A 20,353-nucleotide genomic window follows, 5' to 3' on the forward strand; every position below is an offset into this window, starting at 1 on the left:
AGGCTACCATCAAGGAAGAGGGAGACCCTGACTCAAGCCCAAAAGGCTTGGCCTTCAGCTGCTATCTTCCCTTGCCAGGCTGGCTCTGGTCGCCCTGGTGAGGACCACCCGTCTGTGATGAGGCTAAAGCGCTACATTCGGGCCTGTGGGGCTCATCGAAACTACAAGAAGCTGCTGGGCTCCTGCCGTTCACACAAGGAACGCCTGAGTGTTCTCCGGGCAGAGCTGGAAGCCCTGGGCATGAAGGGTGAGGCTGGGCGTGCCCTGGGGGCTGCAGGAGAAGGCCTTGGCTGCTGGGGAGGAGAGGATCACGAGCTTCTTCTGCCCCAGGTAACCTTCCTTAGAGAAGTGTCGGGTCCTGAAGGAGCAGCGGGAAGAGGCAGCTGAGGTAGCCTCCTTGGACATTACCAACATCATCAGTGGTTCAGGTGAGGGGCTTCCTTCCACTTTCCAGGAGCAGATGGGGCATGGACTTTTTCAGACAACTCATCTCCTGCTTTCTCCTCCCCTCTAGGCCGGCCACGCAGACGCACAGCCTGGAACCCTGCAGGAGAAGCAGCCCCACCGGGGGAGCTATACCGCAGGACCCTGGACTCAGAGGAAGAGCGGCCCCGCCCACCACCCCCAGACTGGTCACATATGCGTGGCATCATCAGCAGTGATGGCGAGAGCAACTGAGCTCCCTCTGTCCCCAGGAGGGACTTCCCACTTGTAGAAAGCATATATAGCATACCCACCCCCAACTCTGCCTGCAGAGCAGAAGCAGCTTTCTTCGGAGAAGACTCGCAGCTCCCAGGGACACAAGTTATTGGGATTCTGCTTCTCAGCTTCACATTCCCAGTTTAAAGTGTTTACAGGGATTTATTTTTAAAGACTCAAATAAAGGAGTGTTTGAATCACCTCATCAAAACTGGTCCCCCACTCTCACCCCCTGTACTTTGGTCCAGGAAGCTGAGGAGTAGCCACTGTCCCCCTCATCTGGTTCCTTTTTTTTTTTTTTTTTTTTTTTTTGGTTCCCTTTAATTTCCCTCCGATTCTCCAAAGAAAGTCCCAGCCTCCTGACCCTGCCATCCAGTCTGCCACCAGGCTTGATTCAAAGAGAGTGTGGCTCCTTTCTCCAGCCTGACCAGTGGACCCCTATGACCACCCTGCTTTTATTTATTTACTTAGGCCACGCTGTGTGGCATGTGGGATCTTAGTTCCCCAACCAGGGATCAAACCCATGCCCCCTGCAGTGGAAGCAGGGAGTCGTGATCACAGGACCGCCAGGGAAGTCCCTGACCACCCTGCTTTTAGTTGTCTGATAACCTAAAGCTTAGTTGGGAGGAAGATCTGAATAACTGGCCTTAAGAAGAATGTGAAGCACAAAATGAAGTCTTGGGAACAGCTGTTGTTTATGTCTTTCTTCCCTTTTCTGGAAACAGCCACTTAGTCCACGGGCCGACTCTTTCAGCCTTAAAGCGGTGGGTACAGGGTCTAAACCTGACCAATCAGAGCACCCCAGGCCTCTGGCTACAGATCAAACCAATGAAGTCACTTCAAGACTGCTGGAATTTTTGCTGTTGAGGTTGTTGGTAGGTTGTAAGGTTGGAGCTGCCAGGGGCCTGTGGGTAAGGTGAACCTTCTGAAAATCTGAAGCCAAAGCAAAGGGAAGCAGAGCTCCAGAGACTGATGACTTCCTTTGAAGCTCCGGATTCAGTCATGTCCAAAGTCAGTAAAGTCACTGAAATTTTTAGTTAGCCCAGTGAGTTCTCTTTTTAAATACAAGTAACACTATCAGCTGCCACTGAACATTCCTTAATGTACACCTTAGACAGAAAAGGTGAGTCCTGGGATCTGTTAGAATAACCAACAGTTTATTAAAAGCTTGCCATGGGGCTCTGTGCCAGCCCCGTAGCTGGGAGGGGCTCTCATGACTGCCCCCAGGCCTGGGAGCAGCCCCTTCTAAGGTTCTTATTTTGTTCCCCTGCCCCAGCTCAAATCTCAATTTAAAAAAAAAAAAAAGGATAAAGGACAAGACGGCACAGGACGTCAGACAGCAACAGGGGAATGGAGAGACCCAGGCATCCTGACCCCAAGACCCCATTCTGATCTTTCTTTCAGGAAGACCTTTTCCTCCCGTTCTCCCCACCCCAGGCCCCAGACCTGCTCTGTCACATCCCAGGTCTGGGGGGCCTGGCATCCCCAAGTCCATGGCCCCATTCCAGGGGGTAGTATAGTTCTCTTTATATAATATATCTAGACCCACCCTTCCCCTCCCCCAGGGGACTAGATGAATATTTGACACGCATATCTCCCTCCTTTCCCGAGGCTGTGATGGAGAGAAACCCTGGCACCATGGTGGGGAGGCAGGGGCTCCTGGTCAGCCTTGAGGCACCTATGCCCAAGCTGGCCTTGGGCCACTGGCCAGCCCAAGAAGCTCATGAGATGAGGTCTGAGGGGAGCTGGAGCCAACTTCCTGTCCCCCACCCTTGGGTGGACCTCAGGCTTACAGCCCTCCAGGATCAGGCTCCACCCACCCCTGCCTCATTCATCGGTTTATCCACCTTGTACTTCAGGAATAGAAGTGGGAGGAACCATTGAGGATGTGGGAAGCGACACTGGTGCTGCGGCTCAGAGGCCCAGGCACTGCAGCAGCAGGTGGGCCCACACTGTCACTGCCACTGCCCCCCGAGGCTGCTCGTCGCAGGGGCTGGGGGCTGTTTCTTAGCAGCAGCAGGGCTCCACCACGGGGTGTCCCACTCTGTGCTGGGGGCCCCAGCCAGCTTGGGGGACCCGGGGGAGCCAGGAGAGAGGGCTGACGCCAGGCTGGGGGGGGCATGCCTGGTGGAGGAGGGCCATGGCTCCAGTGCGCCCCTGAACGGGGAACAGGACGGGAGGGCCAGGCGGGGGCAGGGGGTGGAGCAGGATAGCCCTGGGCAGCAGCCTCAGCTGGGATGCCCCCCAGAGCCATACTGGAGAAGCCCAGCCTCATGCTCTCAGCATCGAAAGCCTCGATCTCACGGGCCTGCCGCTCGAGCAAACTCCGGATTCGCTCAGAGCGCCCCGTCTGCAGGGCCAGCAGCTCCTCTTCCACCTGAGGTACCCAGAATAGAGGTCAGAGGGTCCGGGGGTGGGGGCTGCCCTCCCCACCCCACCCTGGAAGCCCAGCCCTCTTACCCGCTGCTCCAGCAGTGCCCGCCTCAGAGCTACTCTCTGCTCCAGCTCCCGTAGCTCCCTCTCGTGTTGACTCTCCGTGCGGATCTTGATCTTGCTCTGGTAAGCGTTGAGCAGCTCCAGCTCCTGTTGAAGCTGCTGCCGAAGGGCCTGGAACTCTGCCTCCTGGGTCTCATCAAGCCGCAGCTAGAGATTAGGTACAGCAAGTTTTAGGGGCCTCCTCCCCTACCCCCACAATCCTCCCCTGCCCCAGTAGGCCTGGGCCCTCAGGTTTCAAGAAGCAGCCAGTCTCAACATCTATCAAAATGAAAGGTCGTCATACCCTGTGACACAGCAATTACACTTCCAGGAATTTATCCCCCAGGTATACTTGCACATGTGCTCGAAGGTGTTCACTGAAGCGTTGTAATAGCAAAATACTGGAAACAACCTAAATGTCCACCAATAAGGGATGGGTTAAATAAATTATGGTACATCCATACCATGGAAAACTCTATGCTCTTAAAAAATGAGATATGTGTACTGACATGGAAAGATGTCCAAGAAATACAAGGTGGAAAAAGAAGTTAAAGACCAGTATATAAAGTATGATTCCACTTTTGTTTAAAATTTTTATATAATTTTCTAAATATGCATAGGAAAAAATCTAAAATACAATTAATTGTTAACAACAGTTACCTCTGAGAGGTGGGTTAGGTGAGGGAATGGCAATGAATAAGGACACTTTTACTTTTTACAGTGTTATTTTAAGTGGCCTATTCCAGTGTGATGTGTGATCACTTTTAGAACAGCAACCTTCAAAATCCTCCAGAAGTCTGAGCAAATTGGCCTGAGGGCCACAATCATTTTGATTTGTTCCCTGTTCACAGATTAAACTAACTCAGGCCCAGGAAAAAATTACAGCCACTCTTTCCTTGGTGGTTCTTGGTGGAGTAGGCAGTCTGGCTTTGTCAAGACCTTAAGAAAATACTTAAGAGAAATAATAAAACCATTGCAGAGAATACCAACAGTGGAAGAATACCTGAGTTTCCCAAGAACAAAATGCCCTATTTCTGTCTACACCCCCCACCTGCAGTGCCCACAGCTAAGCTGGAAATACAAAAGCCAACCTCCACCATGCTCCCTCCCTGGACCCCAGGCCTCACCGCCTGTGAGCTGAGCATCTCTGAGATGGACTGGTCGTACTGCTCAGCTAGGATTGCCAGCTTGCGGGTCTGTTCTTCCTTGAGCCGCTTAAGGAGGCTCTTGTGCTGAGCTTTGGGCGTGGTCTCCAGCAAGTGTGCCCGCAGAGCCTTGTACTGCCGAGTCTGGATCTTACACGTCTCCTGGAACTGCTTCTTGATCTGCAGCTCCTTAGACTATGCAGTGGACGGACCAAGGGGAGATGGGGGCAGGGGGGAGGAGGAGGAGGAACAACCAGGGGAAAGGGAGAAGAAAGAGAGGAGGAGAGGAGACAGAAGCAGAGACAAGAAGAGGGAGAGAAACAGAAAACATGTTAGACAGAGGGGGCGGGGGGAGCTGTATACAGACAGACATGGAGAGATGGGATTGTGTTGAGAGAGATCAGGAAGATTCTCAATGGGCAAGAGATGCAAAGAAAACAAGACAGCTTCCAAGAGCACGTTCACAGAGTTGGGTGGAAAACTCACAAGAAACAGCAGGAGAGTTCATGGACAGGGAACTGAGAATCTTTAGAGTACTGAGTGCACACAAGAAGCTTTGACCATGCAAAGAGGGAGAAAATATAACCTAGAGATAAGACGCCTGTGAGCAGATACAGAATATGCACAAGTGAGAAAACCAAGTCTCTCAACACACACATGGAAGACAGCAACACAGCTGAGGAAAGACAGAGGAAGTCCCAGGTTCAACACCTCAGGGTGGGAGGGAGGGAAGGATAAGCACCAAGCTAAGAAATGGATAAGATGGGTGGCCCCATCTCGGGCCACATAAGGGAAAGGGGCAAAGGAGGTGGCCAGAAAGGGCCCAACAAGTTCAACAGGCCAGCAGCTGCCACCCTGACCAGATTTCCACATTCCAGCCCGGCCCCTTGTGTACTCAGCTCCCACTCCAAGCCCACAACCAACCCCATTTCCGCGGCCCCCACACTCTTGTCTGGGCCCCCAAGCTCACCACCCCCTACTGTGGACGGTTTGCAGTCCCATCCCCCCAGCCCTCTAGGGTAATGCCTGACGCCAGGAGAGAAACTCAGCTCCCAGACAGAAGGGGACCACGTAGGGAGTGGGTTGGGAGGAAAGGCAGTGAATGAGGACAAAAAGACCCAGAACCTGAGGACTCTCGGGGAGGAATCCACAAACAGGGGAACTGTGGGACCAAGAAGTTCTGGGGAAGCTCAACAGGGGCCCAGACCCCTGAACTGGTGGTGGTCATGGTGCAACGAAGCTATGAAGGTAGAGAGGATGAGGCTGAGGAGTGAAAGGGGTTGAGATAACGTAGATGGGGTGAAGAGGTCATGGAACTGGGGGCCAAGGGTCCAGACTGGGGGCATACCGGGGAGGCTAGGCGGCAGGACAAAGCAGACAGAGGCAGCCTGGGCCAAAGGTACAGTTCCGCTCAGATATTTTATTTGTGTTTGTCTTTTTCTTTTTTTGGTGGGGGAAAGGGGACAGGTTGGAAGGGAGACAGAAAAACAAAATCAAAGAGAGAAAAAAAAAACATGACTCTTCCCACCCACTGCCACCCCTGGCCCCAGGCCTGAGTCGATGAGGGTGAGGATGAGCACACACAGCGGGAGAACAGCAATAACTTAGGGTGGGGGGGGGAGCATCAGGAGAACACAGAATATAATCTCCGGACTCCATGGTGGAGGAGGCTGCCTGTCTAGAGGCCCAAAGGGCTAGGGGTGAGGTGGGGAAGCATACCGAGGAAGGAGTGGTGAAAGGGAGGAGAGGACTGGGACTGGAGAAACTTCACTGAGTAGTGGGAGATAAAGTGCTCAATGCTCTAGATTTGGGCTGGGGAGGAGCTAGAGTTGGTTACCTCCAGGGAGGCAGGGCCCGGGACTGGCGGGTTCGGGATCTCCGCCCAGCTAGAGTCTCTGGTGGTGGTTGGTGGGAGGCAGGGGGGCCTAGCCGGCGCTGGCTGCGTGGTAGCAGCCGGGGGATACGGCTGGGCCGCTCACCCCGAAGCAGGCCCCAACTGGCCAGTGTGTGGATGGCCCAGGGGGGCAAGTGGGTGGCTAAACCCTGGCTGGCCCGTGCCAGGCGCCAGTTCCAGCCCTTGCACAGGACCCAAAACCTTGCCAACAGGGCTAGTGGGTGTCGGGCAGTGCGAGGATTACCCCGCCGGGGCCCAGGGACAGGCAGACGGCTGCGGAAGCCATCCTTGTTGGTCTTGGGGTAGAGTGCAAATAGGCCCCGATCCCCCACGGCCCCACAGCCCTGTAGGGCCCTGAAGGCCATGGGCGACAGACGCAGCAGAGCACGCAACCAGAGTCGAGAGATGCCCCGGCGCATCCGAGGGCCCTGCTGCCGCACCCATTTGCCCCCAGCTGCCACAGCTGCCAGAGGTAGAGCCAAGCCTGGCCAGGCTAGGAGCCAGGCAGCCCCAAGGCCCAGAGGGACACCCATAAGACCTCGGCGCCAGCTCAGACTGAGGACGGCCCCCAGTGCGGTGCCCTGAGCCAGGAGTAGGAATAGACTGGGGGGCAGGTGCAGAGCTGTACAAAGCAGTAGGTAGGAGGCCCCCAGGCCCACCAGCCCCACCTCAAGGGCCAGCAGGGCTGCCTGCAGGCCACCCCCACCCTGGGCCGCCAGCAGTGGGAGCAGCAGCAGAAGTAGTAGGGGCAAGAGGCCAGAGGAGGACCCCACTGCAAAGGAGAGTCCAGCCAAGAGGCCATGGGACAGGAGTCCAGGGAGCTGGCTAGTAGGGCTGGGCCTCAGATGTGTTGGAGGGGGTTCAGGGGGGATGTCTGGTGAGGGACAGCCATCTCCAGGATCCCTCGGGGTCCTAAATGGAGCCCCCTCCTCCTCTTCCTCCTCCTCCTCAGGGACTGGGGTCAGTGTTGGACCCTGGACCCAGCCAAGCTCAAACTCCTCATCCAAGAGGCTACCATCCTCCTTCCCCCACAACCTCCATTCCCCGGATGCCTCCTGGCCCACAATGCTCCTCTCCTGGGGTGCCGGGGATGGAACTCTAAGCTTCTCTATCTCCTGCTCAGGTAGCCCCCAAACTTCCTCATCAACCAAACTCCTACGTTTCTGTGGACTGGGACTAGGGGCTCCTGACTCTTCTCCCAGCATCCTCTGCTCCTCTGGCTCCAAGGCAGCCCCTTCCTTCCCCAGAATCCTTCTCTCTGGAACTGCTTCCTCCTCCTCTCCCAGAATTCTTTGGTCTGCCTCCTGGCCAGATGAGCAGGACTGCTCTTCTCTAGGGGTGCCTGTGTTAGGTGGTCCCAGAGCCCCAGGAATGGGGAGCGGGAGGCCCAGGGGACGCTGGCCTGCACGTACTTTGAGGCTCTTGGGCTGCTGGCGAACCTGGGCCGCATGCTTCTGCCGCAACTCTTGCTCACGCCGCTTATTGTATTCCAGCTGGTTGCCCAGCTCCGTCTGGTGCTGCAGGCGGGTGAGCTCAGCCCGTGTGCGCTGTACGGCCTGGAGCTGCCGTAGCTCCAGCTCCCGTGTGGCCTCATGCTGCCGTAGCAGCAGTGCACACTCCAAGTCCTTCTGTGTCTGTTTCTTGTTCAAGTCCTGAGGCAAAAGGGAGGCAGGGCCCAGAAACTGGTCAGAAAGCCTTGTTGGTGTCAAGGAAGTGAGAGCCCCAGGACTCCTTGGCAGAGGGAGCCGAGGGTGGGGAGATGAGGGGTGTAGATGAGAGGTGTAAGGTAGCCAAGCTCCTAGCTGGCCTGGGAACTCTAGCAGGGTCTAGTGGGCACGAGAAGCGAAAGAGGTGTTGAAGAGAAGCCGAGCTGTGACACGAATGAGGGCAGAGGGGAAAGACAACCACAAGTGCGGCAAATGGAAAAGGGTAGGTGCCTGGGATCTGGGAGGGGAACAGGGAGGGGGTGGCCTACCTCTCGAAGCAGGTCCTGGTCCAGGCTGTGACGAGCCAGCAGCATCTTGCGCTTGTACTGGCGACACTGCAGCTCAAAGTACTGGCGCTGCCGCCGCAGCAGCCCAGCCTCCTCCTCCGCCTGGCACTGCTGTAGCTGCTCCTTCTGCCGCAAAAGCCACTCCGCCTTCTCCCGCTTGGGTGTGCTGGGGTTCTCCTGGAGCTCCTAGGAAAGGGCAGCAGGAGAGCAAGGAGGTCAGGGCCCGCCTCACCCTCCATCAACCCCACCCACTGCTGCAGCCCTATCCCACCTCCTTCAGCTGCTCCTTCCGAAGTTTGTAGGTTCGCTTCTGCGCCTCCAGCAGGGCGGCCAGCTCCTTCTTCTGCTGCCCGAGGATGTGCTGCTGGAACTTACGCTCCTCAGCCTGGGCAGCTCGCGCCTCCTTCTCACCGATAGCCTGGTGCCGCCTTGACAGCTTTTCGGCCTCAGCCCCAAAGCCAGCCCGCTGTGCCTCGAGCTCCCGCTGCAGCCGTGCACTGTGCTCCTCACGCTCACCCCTCAACCTCGACTCCAGCGCCAGCAGCTGTTTCTGGTGCTGTCGTCGCATCCGCTTATAGCCACTCAGCTGCTCCCGCAGGGCTGAGTCCTGCTCATGCTCCTGGATCTGACGGCTGACCTGGGGGTGGGAGAAAGGATGAGAAGTGGGGCGCAGCCCTGGCCCCCATTTTATTAACACACATAGTCTTCGTGCTCTATTGAGGAAGAACGTGAGTTTTAGCCTCATGGGTTTAACTCTCATTTGATACCTTCCTCACACTTAACCTCTCTGAGCCTGCCACCTCAACTGGATCATGGAGCTATCTCCTTCAGAGGTTGGTAAGACTGAATGAGACAAGAAAAGGTGCTGAGCACAGGGTCTTGCATAAAAGTAGGAACAATTCAGATTAATTCAAAAGAGTAAAAGAATCAGACAGACCTGGGACCAGATCCCAGCTCTGCCACCGACTAACCCTGTGACCTCAAGCAAGTTAATGCTGCTAAGCCTTAGCTCTATTAAATGGGACAATACCACCTCCTCACAGCGGGCTGGGAAGATTAACTCTGCTACCTATGTAATAGTGTCTAGAACACTCTGAACCAGTAAGTGATGGTTCCTTCCCCTTCAGCAAACACTGAAGACCCTTTACAGCTCAGATACGGAGCCAGAATATGGACCATGGGACACTGGAATAACAAGAACACTGGGCCTGGATGTCCTCATCTGAAGTTTGAGCTCAGATCCCACTGTCAAGGGGCTATGTCAATGTACCCCAAACTAGTCCAGGTGGCCAAACCCCTGGAAATCACAGACCTCTCTGCACAGTACCACAAAGCACCAAGCATCACAGGGTCTGAAGAGTTGTCCTAAAAGAACAACCAGCCACAAGCAGAGGTTACAAGAACATACTAGACCAACCAGTGGCCTCCAAGGGGACCATCGAAGCTTACAGCTAAACAGGAATGTAATCTAAAAGTTTATTAAAAGTATGGACGAAAAACTATGTTTTAGGAAAAATATACCCCTTTTCCTATGAACTGAGAAGAACATCGCTGTGACTTTAAGAGAGGACCAAGGTCCTGGTAACAGAATTTGGGAACCACCAAAGGTAGCCCCTCTGAGTCACAGCTGTTTCATCTCACAAATGGGATCATACCCTCACCCTCCCAGAAGAGCTGGAAGAATTAAATACAGGGATGTGTGTGGGCCTGAAAGCCAATTACTGGCACAGGCAGATACCTGTACACCATCTCTGCCCTCTAGGGGCACAGAATCCAGCAAACCTGTCATCATGCTGTTCAGGAGTACCACAGCACAGGATATGAAGCACCTGGCTGGCCAGGAGCCTGGGAAGGCATGCCAGGAGATGCTATTTAAGTCCAGCCACAAAAATGGAGTATGAGCTGGGCAATGTGACCAAAATAGTCTACTGGGAGAAGGGAGGGTTTAGGTGAGACGGTCGAGGTGAGAAGGCAAGAGACAGCAACACAAAGCGAGGGTGGACTCTGGACTTAATCATATGCCAAAGGGAGAAAGTCATTTCTGGACTTAGATGGTCTGGGGCATCCAGGATGGCTGCACTTACCAGGGAGGCAGTACGGATGGTGGCAAAATGGTCCCGGTTGCGGCAGTAGGCCCGTCGGCGGGCAGAAGAGGTGGTGGATGTGGGAGCCGGGGCTGCAGGTGGCTGGAGAGGGCCTGGGGTCATCTCTGGCTGGTAGGGGTCATCATAGAGGTTGTCAGAGCCCTAGAGGAAGGGAAGGTGGAAGGAATGCCCAAGGCTCAGAGGTCAATGGGCCCACAGGGAGTTCCCTGGAGACCCAGTCAGACTTAGAGAAGGAGCAGTCACACATGGGAGGGAGAGCAGGGAACCAAGGTGATTCCTGAGAAGGAGAGCTGGGGCTCGGCCCTGCCGCTGTCAGGCCTACACAGGGTGAGCTGCATACCGGCAGCCGGTGGATGATGGAGCTGTGGGAGGTGACTGTGTGCTCGCCCTCCTGCATCATGGCCATCTCCCGGGCTTCAGGGCCTTCTTCTTCCTCCTCCTCCTCTTCCTCCTCCTCTTCCTCCTCCTCATTGTCAGAGGCATCTGCTAGGCTGTTGACTGAGCTGCTCTGGCTGGAGGCGCTGATGGACATGCTGGGCACTGAATGGCTACTCTCTAGACTGGTCAGCGTCCCGGCCCGGTGCATGTAGGGCTCTGCCTCCTGTAGACAAGACACAGGCTGTTGGGCAGGGAAGGGGAAGGACAAGGGATGTGCATACGGAGGTAGCACAAAGAGACAGGGGGTATGGAGAAGGGTGGGGAGGGGTGCCAAGCAACTGCTAGGAGGCAAGCACAACATGGTGGTGAAGAAGGGTGGCAGAGCAAGCCGGGTCACCTCCTCCTCCTCTGGGGCCTCAGCGCCAGGGCCATTGGGCGCCTCTTGGAACAGTATCTTCTTCATTTTGCGGTACTGCAGGTTGTCCAGCTCCCGAACAGCATCCTTGGTCCTCTGGATTAAGTCCATGATGACTGTGGGTGGCCGCTCCCGGAGCACAAAGCGGTGCTGGGGGAAGAGAACACTGAGGCCTGCCGCCAAGCACCTCCCGCATCCCAATATCCCGTGGATCTTGGCATTCCCTCTGGCCTGAGGCACTCCCCTGGGGCCCATGCCCACCACAGGTTGATGCTGGCCTTGTCCCAACCCCTCCTCCCACATTAATTTTTACCACCCCGTCTCTACTCCCCAGACAGTCTCTTGTTCCTCCAGGCATGGCTGACAGGCAAGAACAGCCAGGAGATCTGGATTCTAGTCCAGGTCTTCTATCAAAGTGCTCGGTGCCCCTGGACACGTCATGAGGCCTCTCTGGGCCTCATAAAGCATCCCACAATTATAAAACAAGTAGGTCAGGGTAGACAATCTAAGTTAGTTCCCAACTAGGGGTCCTTAGGCCCCTATGGATCTCTGAAGGGAATGGGGGCCCCTCTGCTTTTGATAACTCAAAAAACGCCTAAGGGAAATCATACATTTACCCACGACAAGGCTACACAGGCTTTTGGCTTGAATTACACATCAGATCAGTGTGGTAACCCTGGTTATTGCACACTGACCAGAAATTCTGGCTGGCAATTATATATATCTTTGATTAATAAAAGACGGGACAACAAATGATTACTTAATAAAGGTAATCTGGTAGACAAAATCTTGCAAAACACAGAGTCCACTGGGCACTGGGGATGGGGGTAGGAATTTATAAAAGAAGTTCTCAGTGGAGGAAGAAACAGGAATCACTAATTTCACTGAGGGGTTTCTGTGGCTCCAACAAGCTACAGTTCTAGGAGAATGTTAGGCCAGTGAGCCCTCACCTTCAGAAGAACCTCTGAGGTTGGTCTGTCTTGAGGGATTTTCTGAAGGCAGGAGTCGACAAAATTCCGGAAGTACTCAGACCTAGAAGTGACAGCAGGGGGAGGGTGGGGAGGGCCTGAGCCAGGCAGCCTTACCCCTATGGCCTAACCCCTGGGCCCAGGAATCCCAGTCCTCACCAGTGTCCTGACTGGAGCACGGGGGACTCGTTCTGTGCAATGTGGTATAAGGCACTCATCGCATTCATGTTAAACAGCGGTGGTTTCCGTTCCGCTACAGAGAAAGGTCAAGGGGGAGAAGGTGAGAGGTGGCAGGTGGGCAGAGGAGACTGGAATGGAAATCAGAGACTTGGGTTCACACCCCAGCTCCCTGACTTCCTCACTCCATGACCCTGAGCAATTCCCATAATCTCAATTAATTCCTTCCTCTGTAAGACGCAGCACCCATCCTCTCCACTGCACATGGGTGGAATAGGTATCAAAGAAAATAACACATGCAAAAGCACGAATGAAGGCAGAAGGAAGCACATTCAGTTGCCGATCCAACTAATATTTATTAGGTGCCAAATCAGAGCAAAAAACTCGCTTAAGTATTACGGGAAAGATGAAAAACAATAGACAGGCCCTGTCCTCAAGGAACTTCTAGTCTAATAGGGAAGATTAAATGGGATTGAACAAATAGCATCAAGTTCAAAGTGCTAATTGGCACAAGAGGAAAACAGGTAAATGGCTGGGAAGCTGGGTGTGTGGTGGGACTTCAAGCTGGTACATTCGCAGGGGATTCAGGGAAGCTATTTTGGAAAAAGGGATATTGGAGGCAGGCCTCAGATCAGAAGTCACAAGCTAGAAGCCCCTTGTGGCCCAGACAAATGTTTTGTGTTGTTTTTGGTTTTTGCCTAAACAGTGATTTTTAAATTCTGATAATAATAATGAAATAATAACCTAAATTTCCAGTTTCTCTTAAAAAATTAGATCTGGTGAAATGGAGCTTACATTCCTGCATAACAATGGGCTGGAGCTAAGCAACAGCTGCCCTCTTCAGGTGGGAACAGCAACCTCCAGTTTGCTGTAGTCTCCTCCATATTGCTTCCCTGATACTGACTATCAGTTGCCATTTATAATAAAGATTGATGGGTTTTTTCAATAGTAGAGAAACAGTTCCCTGTACCCATGTCTCTACCAAAAACTAGGAATAAAATGGACAGCTCCAGATTTTTCTTATACCTGGCCTGCTTCACATATTTCCATCGCCTATCTGGTCATGGCCTTAAATGGTAAATGCAGACATGTGTAGATGGAGAGAAAGGCAAGTCCAAATCTCCAACCTTGGGCACAGGAAACAATACAAACAAAGGTAATTAAGAGGAAAAATTCAGAACTTGTTAAGAGGAAAGCCAGCCTTTAGGAAGCAGAGCCTTTAGCTTGGTGTAAGCAAAGATGGGGATGGCTTTAGTCTTGAAGGCAACGGGGAGCCACTGACGGCTCTGAGGAGAAGAGAAAACAATAGCACATCTCTCTGACGTAAAAGAGACTGGAAGGAAGAAGAGACTGGCAGTGGGAGAGATCACTGCAGGAAGTTGTTGGTAAGAGTTACTAATAACATCTCTTTCTTGGGCAACTATTTTGTGCCTGGCACCGTGTCGAGGGCTTTACAAACATTATCTCACTAAAACAGTTGTTTCAATAGCATTGCCTGGCAGAGATGAGAACCTCAACATGGCTTCAAGACCTCGTGAATTCACTGAGCCTAACTCTCTGGCCTTATCACTCACTGTTCTTTGTTAACACATGCAATATTCCAAACTGAGGCTAGTCTCAGCTCCCCAGGCATGCTCCTCTCTCTGTCTGGAATACTTTTCCCTACAGTCTTTCAACAGCTACCTATTATTTGTCTTGTGGTTGTTTAGACATCTCTGCTACAAGGAGATCTTCCTCAGCCCTTAACTAGGTCAAATCCCTTGTTTTTTGGTTGTACTGCTCTCGTATCTTCTCCATTCAGCTTTTCTTACATTGAAAGAAAACATGCCTATTTCCTCAACTTGAATGTAAGCTCCAAGAGGGCAAGAACCTCATTCACTGCTCTACCCCCAGAACCTACTAGCACAGTGCATGGCACACAGTGGGCACTCAAAAAAGATTTAGAACTAGAGTAGTGGACAGGAAGAGATAAATGCTATGAAATCTTTAGGTCTAAGAAATGGCAGGATTTGACAGCTGCCTGTACTGGGGGTCAAGGGTAGACTCAAAATGGACAGATGCTTGGAGGCCTCAGAGGATGGGATGGTGTGGGGACAGTAAGAAAAAGAGAAAGGAGTGGAGAGAAAAGAGGATAAGGAGCCAAGAGGAGAATGTCCTTACCCAGCTCGATGCAGGTTATGCCCAAGGACCAGACATCCACCTTGCCATCGTACTGCCCCTCATCCATTGCCAGGATCACTTCTGGAGCCATCCTGGGAGAATGGTCAGGAGAGAGAGGCTAATCACCCGCCCAGACCCTGCCAACTCTTGCTCCCAACATCCCGGGAGCTCTCTCCATTCACCACCACTCCCACTCACCAGTACGGGGTGCCCACGAAGGAGTTGGCAGGTGCCATGATGGATGCAGAACCGAAGTCCCCCAGTTTCACCAAGCCTGGCTCTGACAGCAGGATGTTTCCAGCCTTCACATCCCTGCCAGAGGCAAAGCACAAGGATAAGACATGCATCTCAGAAAGGCTGGGCAGGTGCTTTTGCACCAAGTTTCCAAGAAGACTGGAGCCCAGCAGAATGAAGAGTGGTGTAAAGAGCACCACCGCCGCCCCCGCCCCCCCCACCGCCAGCCATCGTCAGTGCTGCCTGTACCTATGGATCATGTTGTGGGAGTGCAGATAAGCCAGGCCCTGAAGGGCCCCGTGGGTCACAGCTGCAATCTCCACCTCCTGAAGGGGCTTCTTGTGCACTGGGGAGTAAGGGAAAAACATCAAACTGAGGGAGCCCAAGGGTGGGACTGGAGCTATCTTCCCTTAACCCTTCCCCTACGGCTTCTCTGCTCTTCTCCCTTCTCCCACTTGTTGGCCAAAGAATCACTTACCTTCTAGAAGGTCAGAAGCTGAGCCCAGGCAATACTCCATCACCAGCTATGGAAGGGTCAAGGGTCAGAGATCAGCAGATCTGGCCACCCCTGGCCTATCTCCCTTGGAGAGAGATCCAAAACAGAGGGCCTCCTTGCCTAGCCTCTACTCAAGCAATGGTCCCGGGGTAATAACAGGGAGAAACGACAACTGAGAAAACGAGAGGGTGGGGGGAAGTCCCTGGAGTCAGGGTCTCCCTTAGAAAGAGCCCAAGACATCACTACCACCTCCATCTGAATCCCATCGTTCAATCTCCAGCTCTCCCAACCCATGTGCCCCCTTTCAACTGCTAACAGTCTATGTCACTCTTCAGCCTCTCCCTCTGGACACACAATGCTGCTTATGAGTTTGCCTGAGGACTGCAGAGGTTGGGAAAGATTTCCTCCTTCCCAAGATCTGCTCAACAACACCCTGAACAGGGCCCACCTAAGAGACTAGACCAGGACAAGGATGGGCCTGAGTACCGAGTACAAAGATCAGGGCAGAGTCAGGGGGCCAGCTCACCCAAGCCGTGTGCTCCCTCAGGTAACAGCCCCGGTACTGAATGGTATTGGGATGCCGGAGCTTCTGTAGGAACCGCACCTCCTTGATGATGTCCTGCCATTTCTGAGAAGGTCAGGGGAGGAGAGGCTTACTTAGCCTGCATCTTGAGCCTGGGGTCCCCTGCCTCCTACCAGTCTGTCAAGCCTGACCTACCTCATTTGACTGCTTCCCACTGTAGGACATCTTCTTGATGGCCACCACCTCACTATTCCGGACATCCCGGGCCTAGAGGACCAGACCAGAAGGTAGTGAAGGCCCCCAGTGAGCACTGGGTAGCAGGAAGACTTGCTGGCCCAGCAGGAGAGGGCAGGAAAGCCTGGTGTGGTGGAATAGTGTACAGGGCTGTTTGGAGGTCCACAGCAGGAAGACAGTCCCTGCCCCACCCTCCCAAGCCTCAACTCACAAAGTACACAGCTCCAAAGCTGCCATGGCCAATTTCCCGGAGGTCAGAGAAGAGCTTTTCCGGGTCATCCTTGAAGAAGAGCTCAGCCACATCAGGGTCCTTCAGGCTCCCGGCCCGGCCCCCAGCTGGCATGGTGGCCCCTGGGGGCCCTGAGAGTGGAGCGTGACCTGGTGAAAAGATGGGACTCTTAGAACAAAGATGGGGCCCTCAGAGAGAGAAAGGGCCCTTCCTCCCCTAGTTCCGATGAGGGGGAGGCACTACCAGGGAAGGGCAGGGGGAGATTAGGAACAATATCAAAGCTCAAAAAAAAAGAAAAAAGAAAAATGAAGTTGCCCTGGCAACGACTGCACTAGGGCCGGGTCCCTGGAGTCCCTAAAACTAAAGGAAGACTGGGAGCTCAGCATCCTCACCAACCCCTCAGTCCTCAACAAGTTCCATTTCCCTACAACCCCTAAATCTCCCCTCAAGAATAAAAGATTCTGCCTCCCAGCCAGAACCCCAGATCCCCAAGTGTCCTGTCCCACAAGTCCCACGCCCCAAATATTTCCAGGTACCTTCCTGTTCCCCTTGGCGTTGAGGCCCCCTCCTCCCTCAACCTCTCACACTCTGGAAGAGAGCAGGAAACAGCCAAGGCCGGAGGCAGTGGAAATCCGGCCATTGTTACAAGTGGGTACTGGCCCACAGGGGCCAGGAGACTCGCTCTCAAAAAGGGCTAGGGACACTGTGGCAAGCGGGAGATCTAGAATGGGAAGGACAGGGATAGAAATGGTGTCTGGCTCTGGGGGCCTGCGATCTGGGCTGCCTTACTTGTCCAGTCCAATGGCACACGCCACACACACAGGTACAGGACATTTGCAGTACAAAGAACATTTATTAAGCATATATAGTAAGCACCTTACATGCATTATCTCTCATTCAATCCTCACCACAACCTTATGAGGTGTTACTATTACCCCAATTTTACAGATGAGGAAAGGCACTCAGAGGGGTTAAGTGACTTGCCCAAAGCTGGTCCTCTACCACTGTGCTTTCAAAATAGCCCTATGAAACAAGCAGGGCAGGATCATGATCACCATTTCATGGATGAGATCGCTGAAGCATAGTAAGGAAGGACTTCTCCAAGGTCAGAGAACAGGATCTTCTCCTCTCCAGTCAGGCCTGTGTACTCATTACTCTCTCAACAACTCACCCCAAGCTCAGCCCCCTCCTCTAGGAAGCCTCCCCTGACTACCCCAAGCCCTTGGGGAGAACTCCTAGAGCACCCAGCCAGAAATGTACTGAAAACTCCAGCAGTACATCAGAGCCAAGGCCTCCTGAAGGGATTCCAGGCCAAGCTCCTGGATAAGCACTTGTTGGAATTTAGGCACAAAGGAGTTTTTCAGCAGAGCTCAACTCCCAGGGCAGAGTTCTAGCTCCTTAAAAGCACCTAACAATTTAGCATGTAATTATATTCTGTCACACATTGTTTCCTGTTGTGTTGTTAATTTTGTCTCCTCAGCCCCACTGGAAGCTGGAGGGCAAGGAGTAGGCCTGACTCTCTGGTGGGCCCCCAGGGTGCAGAGGGCTCAGAATAGCCTGGGAGATTGATTGATTGCCCTCAGCCCAGCCCCAAGCAGCTCCCAGGCTGCTCAAAGCAGGCCCCTTCCTCCATTCTTCTGCCAGCAACCGTGCCAAGCACCCCTCACCCCCACCACACACCCACACACAAAGGCAGGTGCTCACAACTTGCCAAAGGAATCTTCTTGACCTCTTTACCAGCACCCAACCAAGAATGCCAACTGAGGACCCCAGGTCACATATAAGAGATGCCCGCAAAACATCACAAGGGGCCTCTTCCTCAAATACCAAACATTTGAGTGATTACCAAGGTCTGTGCTAAATCATAACCACCTTCTAAAATGGACAATGTTACCTCTATTCTACAGACGAGGAAACCCAAGCCTGTCCACCCTAAGCTTCACTACCAGTGCATTTCATCTGCAATATACAGCAACAAGGCTTTGAGTAAGTTCCTTACACTTGGTCTTCTCTTCACTAAAACGGATTACAGTGTGGAGCTGTTGTGAAATTTTTAATGAGATCTCGTACTTAGGAACACTATGCAGACACTCAGCATATGGATTTTTCCTTCCCTGCCTCCAGAGTCGCCACGACAAGGCTTTAATACTTTGGGGATCATCCTACCCCCCGGCAGCTTGGCTTTAACTGCTAAGAGACACCCCTATCATTTGTCAGAAGAGATGGCCCTGTCAGGAACCCAGGCCAAAGACTGGGATCAGGGTAAAGATGAAGGTCACAGTAGAGAGAAAAATCCATAAGGCAGAAGGCAGGGGCCAGAGCCTCCCATCAGGAAAAGCTTCTGAGTATAGGCCTCCTAAAAAGGAAGCTCTTCTCTCTCCCATTCTTAAATCTCACCCCAATCCATTCTCTTCTGGACCCATGGCTAAACCTAGGCACAGAAGAAAACAGATGACAAGAGATAGGTATGGAGCACAGGCAAGACTTGTTCAAGGACCTGGGTTCCAATCCTGTTCTGCCGCTGTGTGACCTTGGGCAACTTCTCTGGGCCTCAATAGCCTCAACTGTAAAATGGGAAGAAGGCAATAAAAGAGCCCCCTCACCAGATGAATGAGAGGGGGAGAGGTCACATGAGAGAATGGATGTAGAGCACTTTGTAAATGATAAATCGCTTGACAAATTAGATTACTTATACCATCACAGCAAGAGGCTGGAAGGTAACAATAGTTGGGGGAAATACTGCCAAGCACCCCTAAACACAAATGCACATATACACTTCCTTGAAAGGACAAGAAACCCAACCAGACCATGCCTAAAAAACAGATAAGCAGACCCACCATGGGGACCAGAGGCATGGGAATTAACACCCCAGAGGAAAGAGAGTTACAATCATGAAGGGGTAGCTGTGAGGGGCAAAGTGAACAGGGAGAAAACCAGAAGGGTACAAATCCATCTGATTAGCTCAAGCACCTTAGGGTGTGACCCCCGTGACATCAGAGACCCTGTCACCTGAGGTCCCCCATCAACCAGACATAATGAAGGGAAGAGGAAGGGGAAGAGGGTGGCAGCAGAAGGCAAGGCTAGCCAGAGGCTGACCACTGGCCCAGCTGGGCTTCCCCATCCTGAGGAGAGAGCCTACCCAGGCCCAGCTTCTCAGAAAGCAGCACCCTTTCTTCTCAAGCTAGACACAGGGACCCGCGCCCCTGCACCCCGTGTCTCACCTGGTAGGGGTCACTATGGTGCCCCAGCGCCTCCGCCTCCTCCTGGGGTCCTCCAGCGGCTCTGCCAAGCAGGGAGAGGGGCAAGGAGACCTTTCCCCTTGCCACCTCTTCCTCGGCTTTCGCCCTTCCTGAGGGGCGGGCCCGGGAAGCCTCCCCTGGAGGGGAGGGGGTGACAACCTGATCTGACCTCGCGGTCCAGTCCTCCTCCTCCTCGAGGGCGACAGTTGCTGAATTCCGGATTTCTGATTGTGGGGGTCTGAACTCCAGGTATTTGAACAAGGGGAGGCCGAATCTGATATTTGAACTTGTGGGGAATGAACCCCGGATACTGGTGCACGCAGGGTCCTGAACCCCAGATATTTGAAATCCTGTGAAACAGAGCCCCAGGTTTAGAGAGGTTGGGACCCGAGTCCCGGATATCTGGAATCTCAGGGGCTGAGACCCGGATATTTGAGAAGCGTGGGGTCAGGCCCGGAAATTCGGGACCGAGGGGACTGAGCCCCAGGTCTTCGGCCACCGACAGGGGGCCTACCCCGAGGACGTCCGACCGCACGGCCCCTCTCACGCCGGGGTCCGAAGGTGACAGCCCCCACTCCCGCCCCGGTCCCCTCCCTTTCCCCTTCTCTTTCCCGAGGACAGCTGAAAGATTGTAGCTAAGGGCGGTCCCCGTGCCCTCTCCCCCTCTCCTCTTCTCAGTCTCAGCCTCTCCGCACCACAGCCCCGGTCTCGTCCCAGTCTCCCTCTCCCTCTTCCTCCCAATTCCAAGATGGAGACCGGGCGGGAGCGCGCAGGCGCGGTATGGACGCCGGGCCAAGGGGGCGGGGCCCCAAAGGAAACAGCCCCGCCCCTCTCTCCTTAAGGATGCGGCCGGAGAGCTGGGCAGCAACCCAGCCAGAGTGCGCGCGCGCCCCGCCACGCGGACCCTGGGTGGGAGGAGGTGGGGAGCAGGGCTAGTCTTGGAGGAGGAGCCCAGCGCGCTGTCCGACAACTGGTGGTGGAAAGGGCTG

General features: G+C 53.8%; 1 protein-coding gene across 2 annotated transcripts; it reads right to left on the bottom strand.

The window, feature by feature from the left end:
• Positions 1-1,835: 1,835 nt before the first annotated feature.
• On the bottom strand, positions 1,836-19,472 carry TAOK2 (TAO kinase 2). Of its 2 annotated transcripts, XM_082428393.1 has the most exons (19): positions 19,347-19,472; positions 16,108-16,274; positions 15,858-15,929; positions 15,666-15,767; positions 15,122-15,167; positions 14,893-14,989; positions 14,608-14,721; positions 14,410-14,501; positions 12,232-12,325; positions 12,055-12,136; positions 11,087-11,254; positions 10,652-10,912; positions 10,291-10,452; positions 8,478-8,843; positions 8,189-8,392; positions 7,626-7,865; positions 4,302-4,514; positions 3,160-3,342; positions 1,836-3,076 (listed from the first exon to the last, which is right to left on the bottom strand). In XM_082428393.1, exons 2-19 carry the CDS (start codon positions 16,237-16,239, stop codon positions 2,555-2,557), a joined length of 3,150 nt encoding a protein of 1,049 aa, XP_082284519.1. In that variant the 5' UTR covers positions 16,240-16,274; positions 19,347-19,472; the 3' UTR covers positions 1,836-2,554. The 2 variants fall into 2 exon arrangements, with proteins under 2 accessions (XP_082284519.1, XP_082284518.1); XM_082428392.1 differs by lacking the exons at positions 1,836-3,076; positions 3,160-3,342; positions 4,302-4,514 and having other exon boundaries at positions 5,720-7,865.
• Positions 19,473-20,353: the final 881 nt, after the last annotated feature.

The sequence above is a fragment of the Balaenoptera physalus genome, assembly GCF_965194825.1.
Source record: "Balaenoptera physalus genome assembly, chromosome: 16".
NCBI lineage: Eukaryota > Metazoa > Chordata > Mammalia > Artiodactyla > Balaenopteridae > Balaenoptera > Balaenoptera physalus.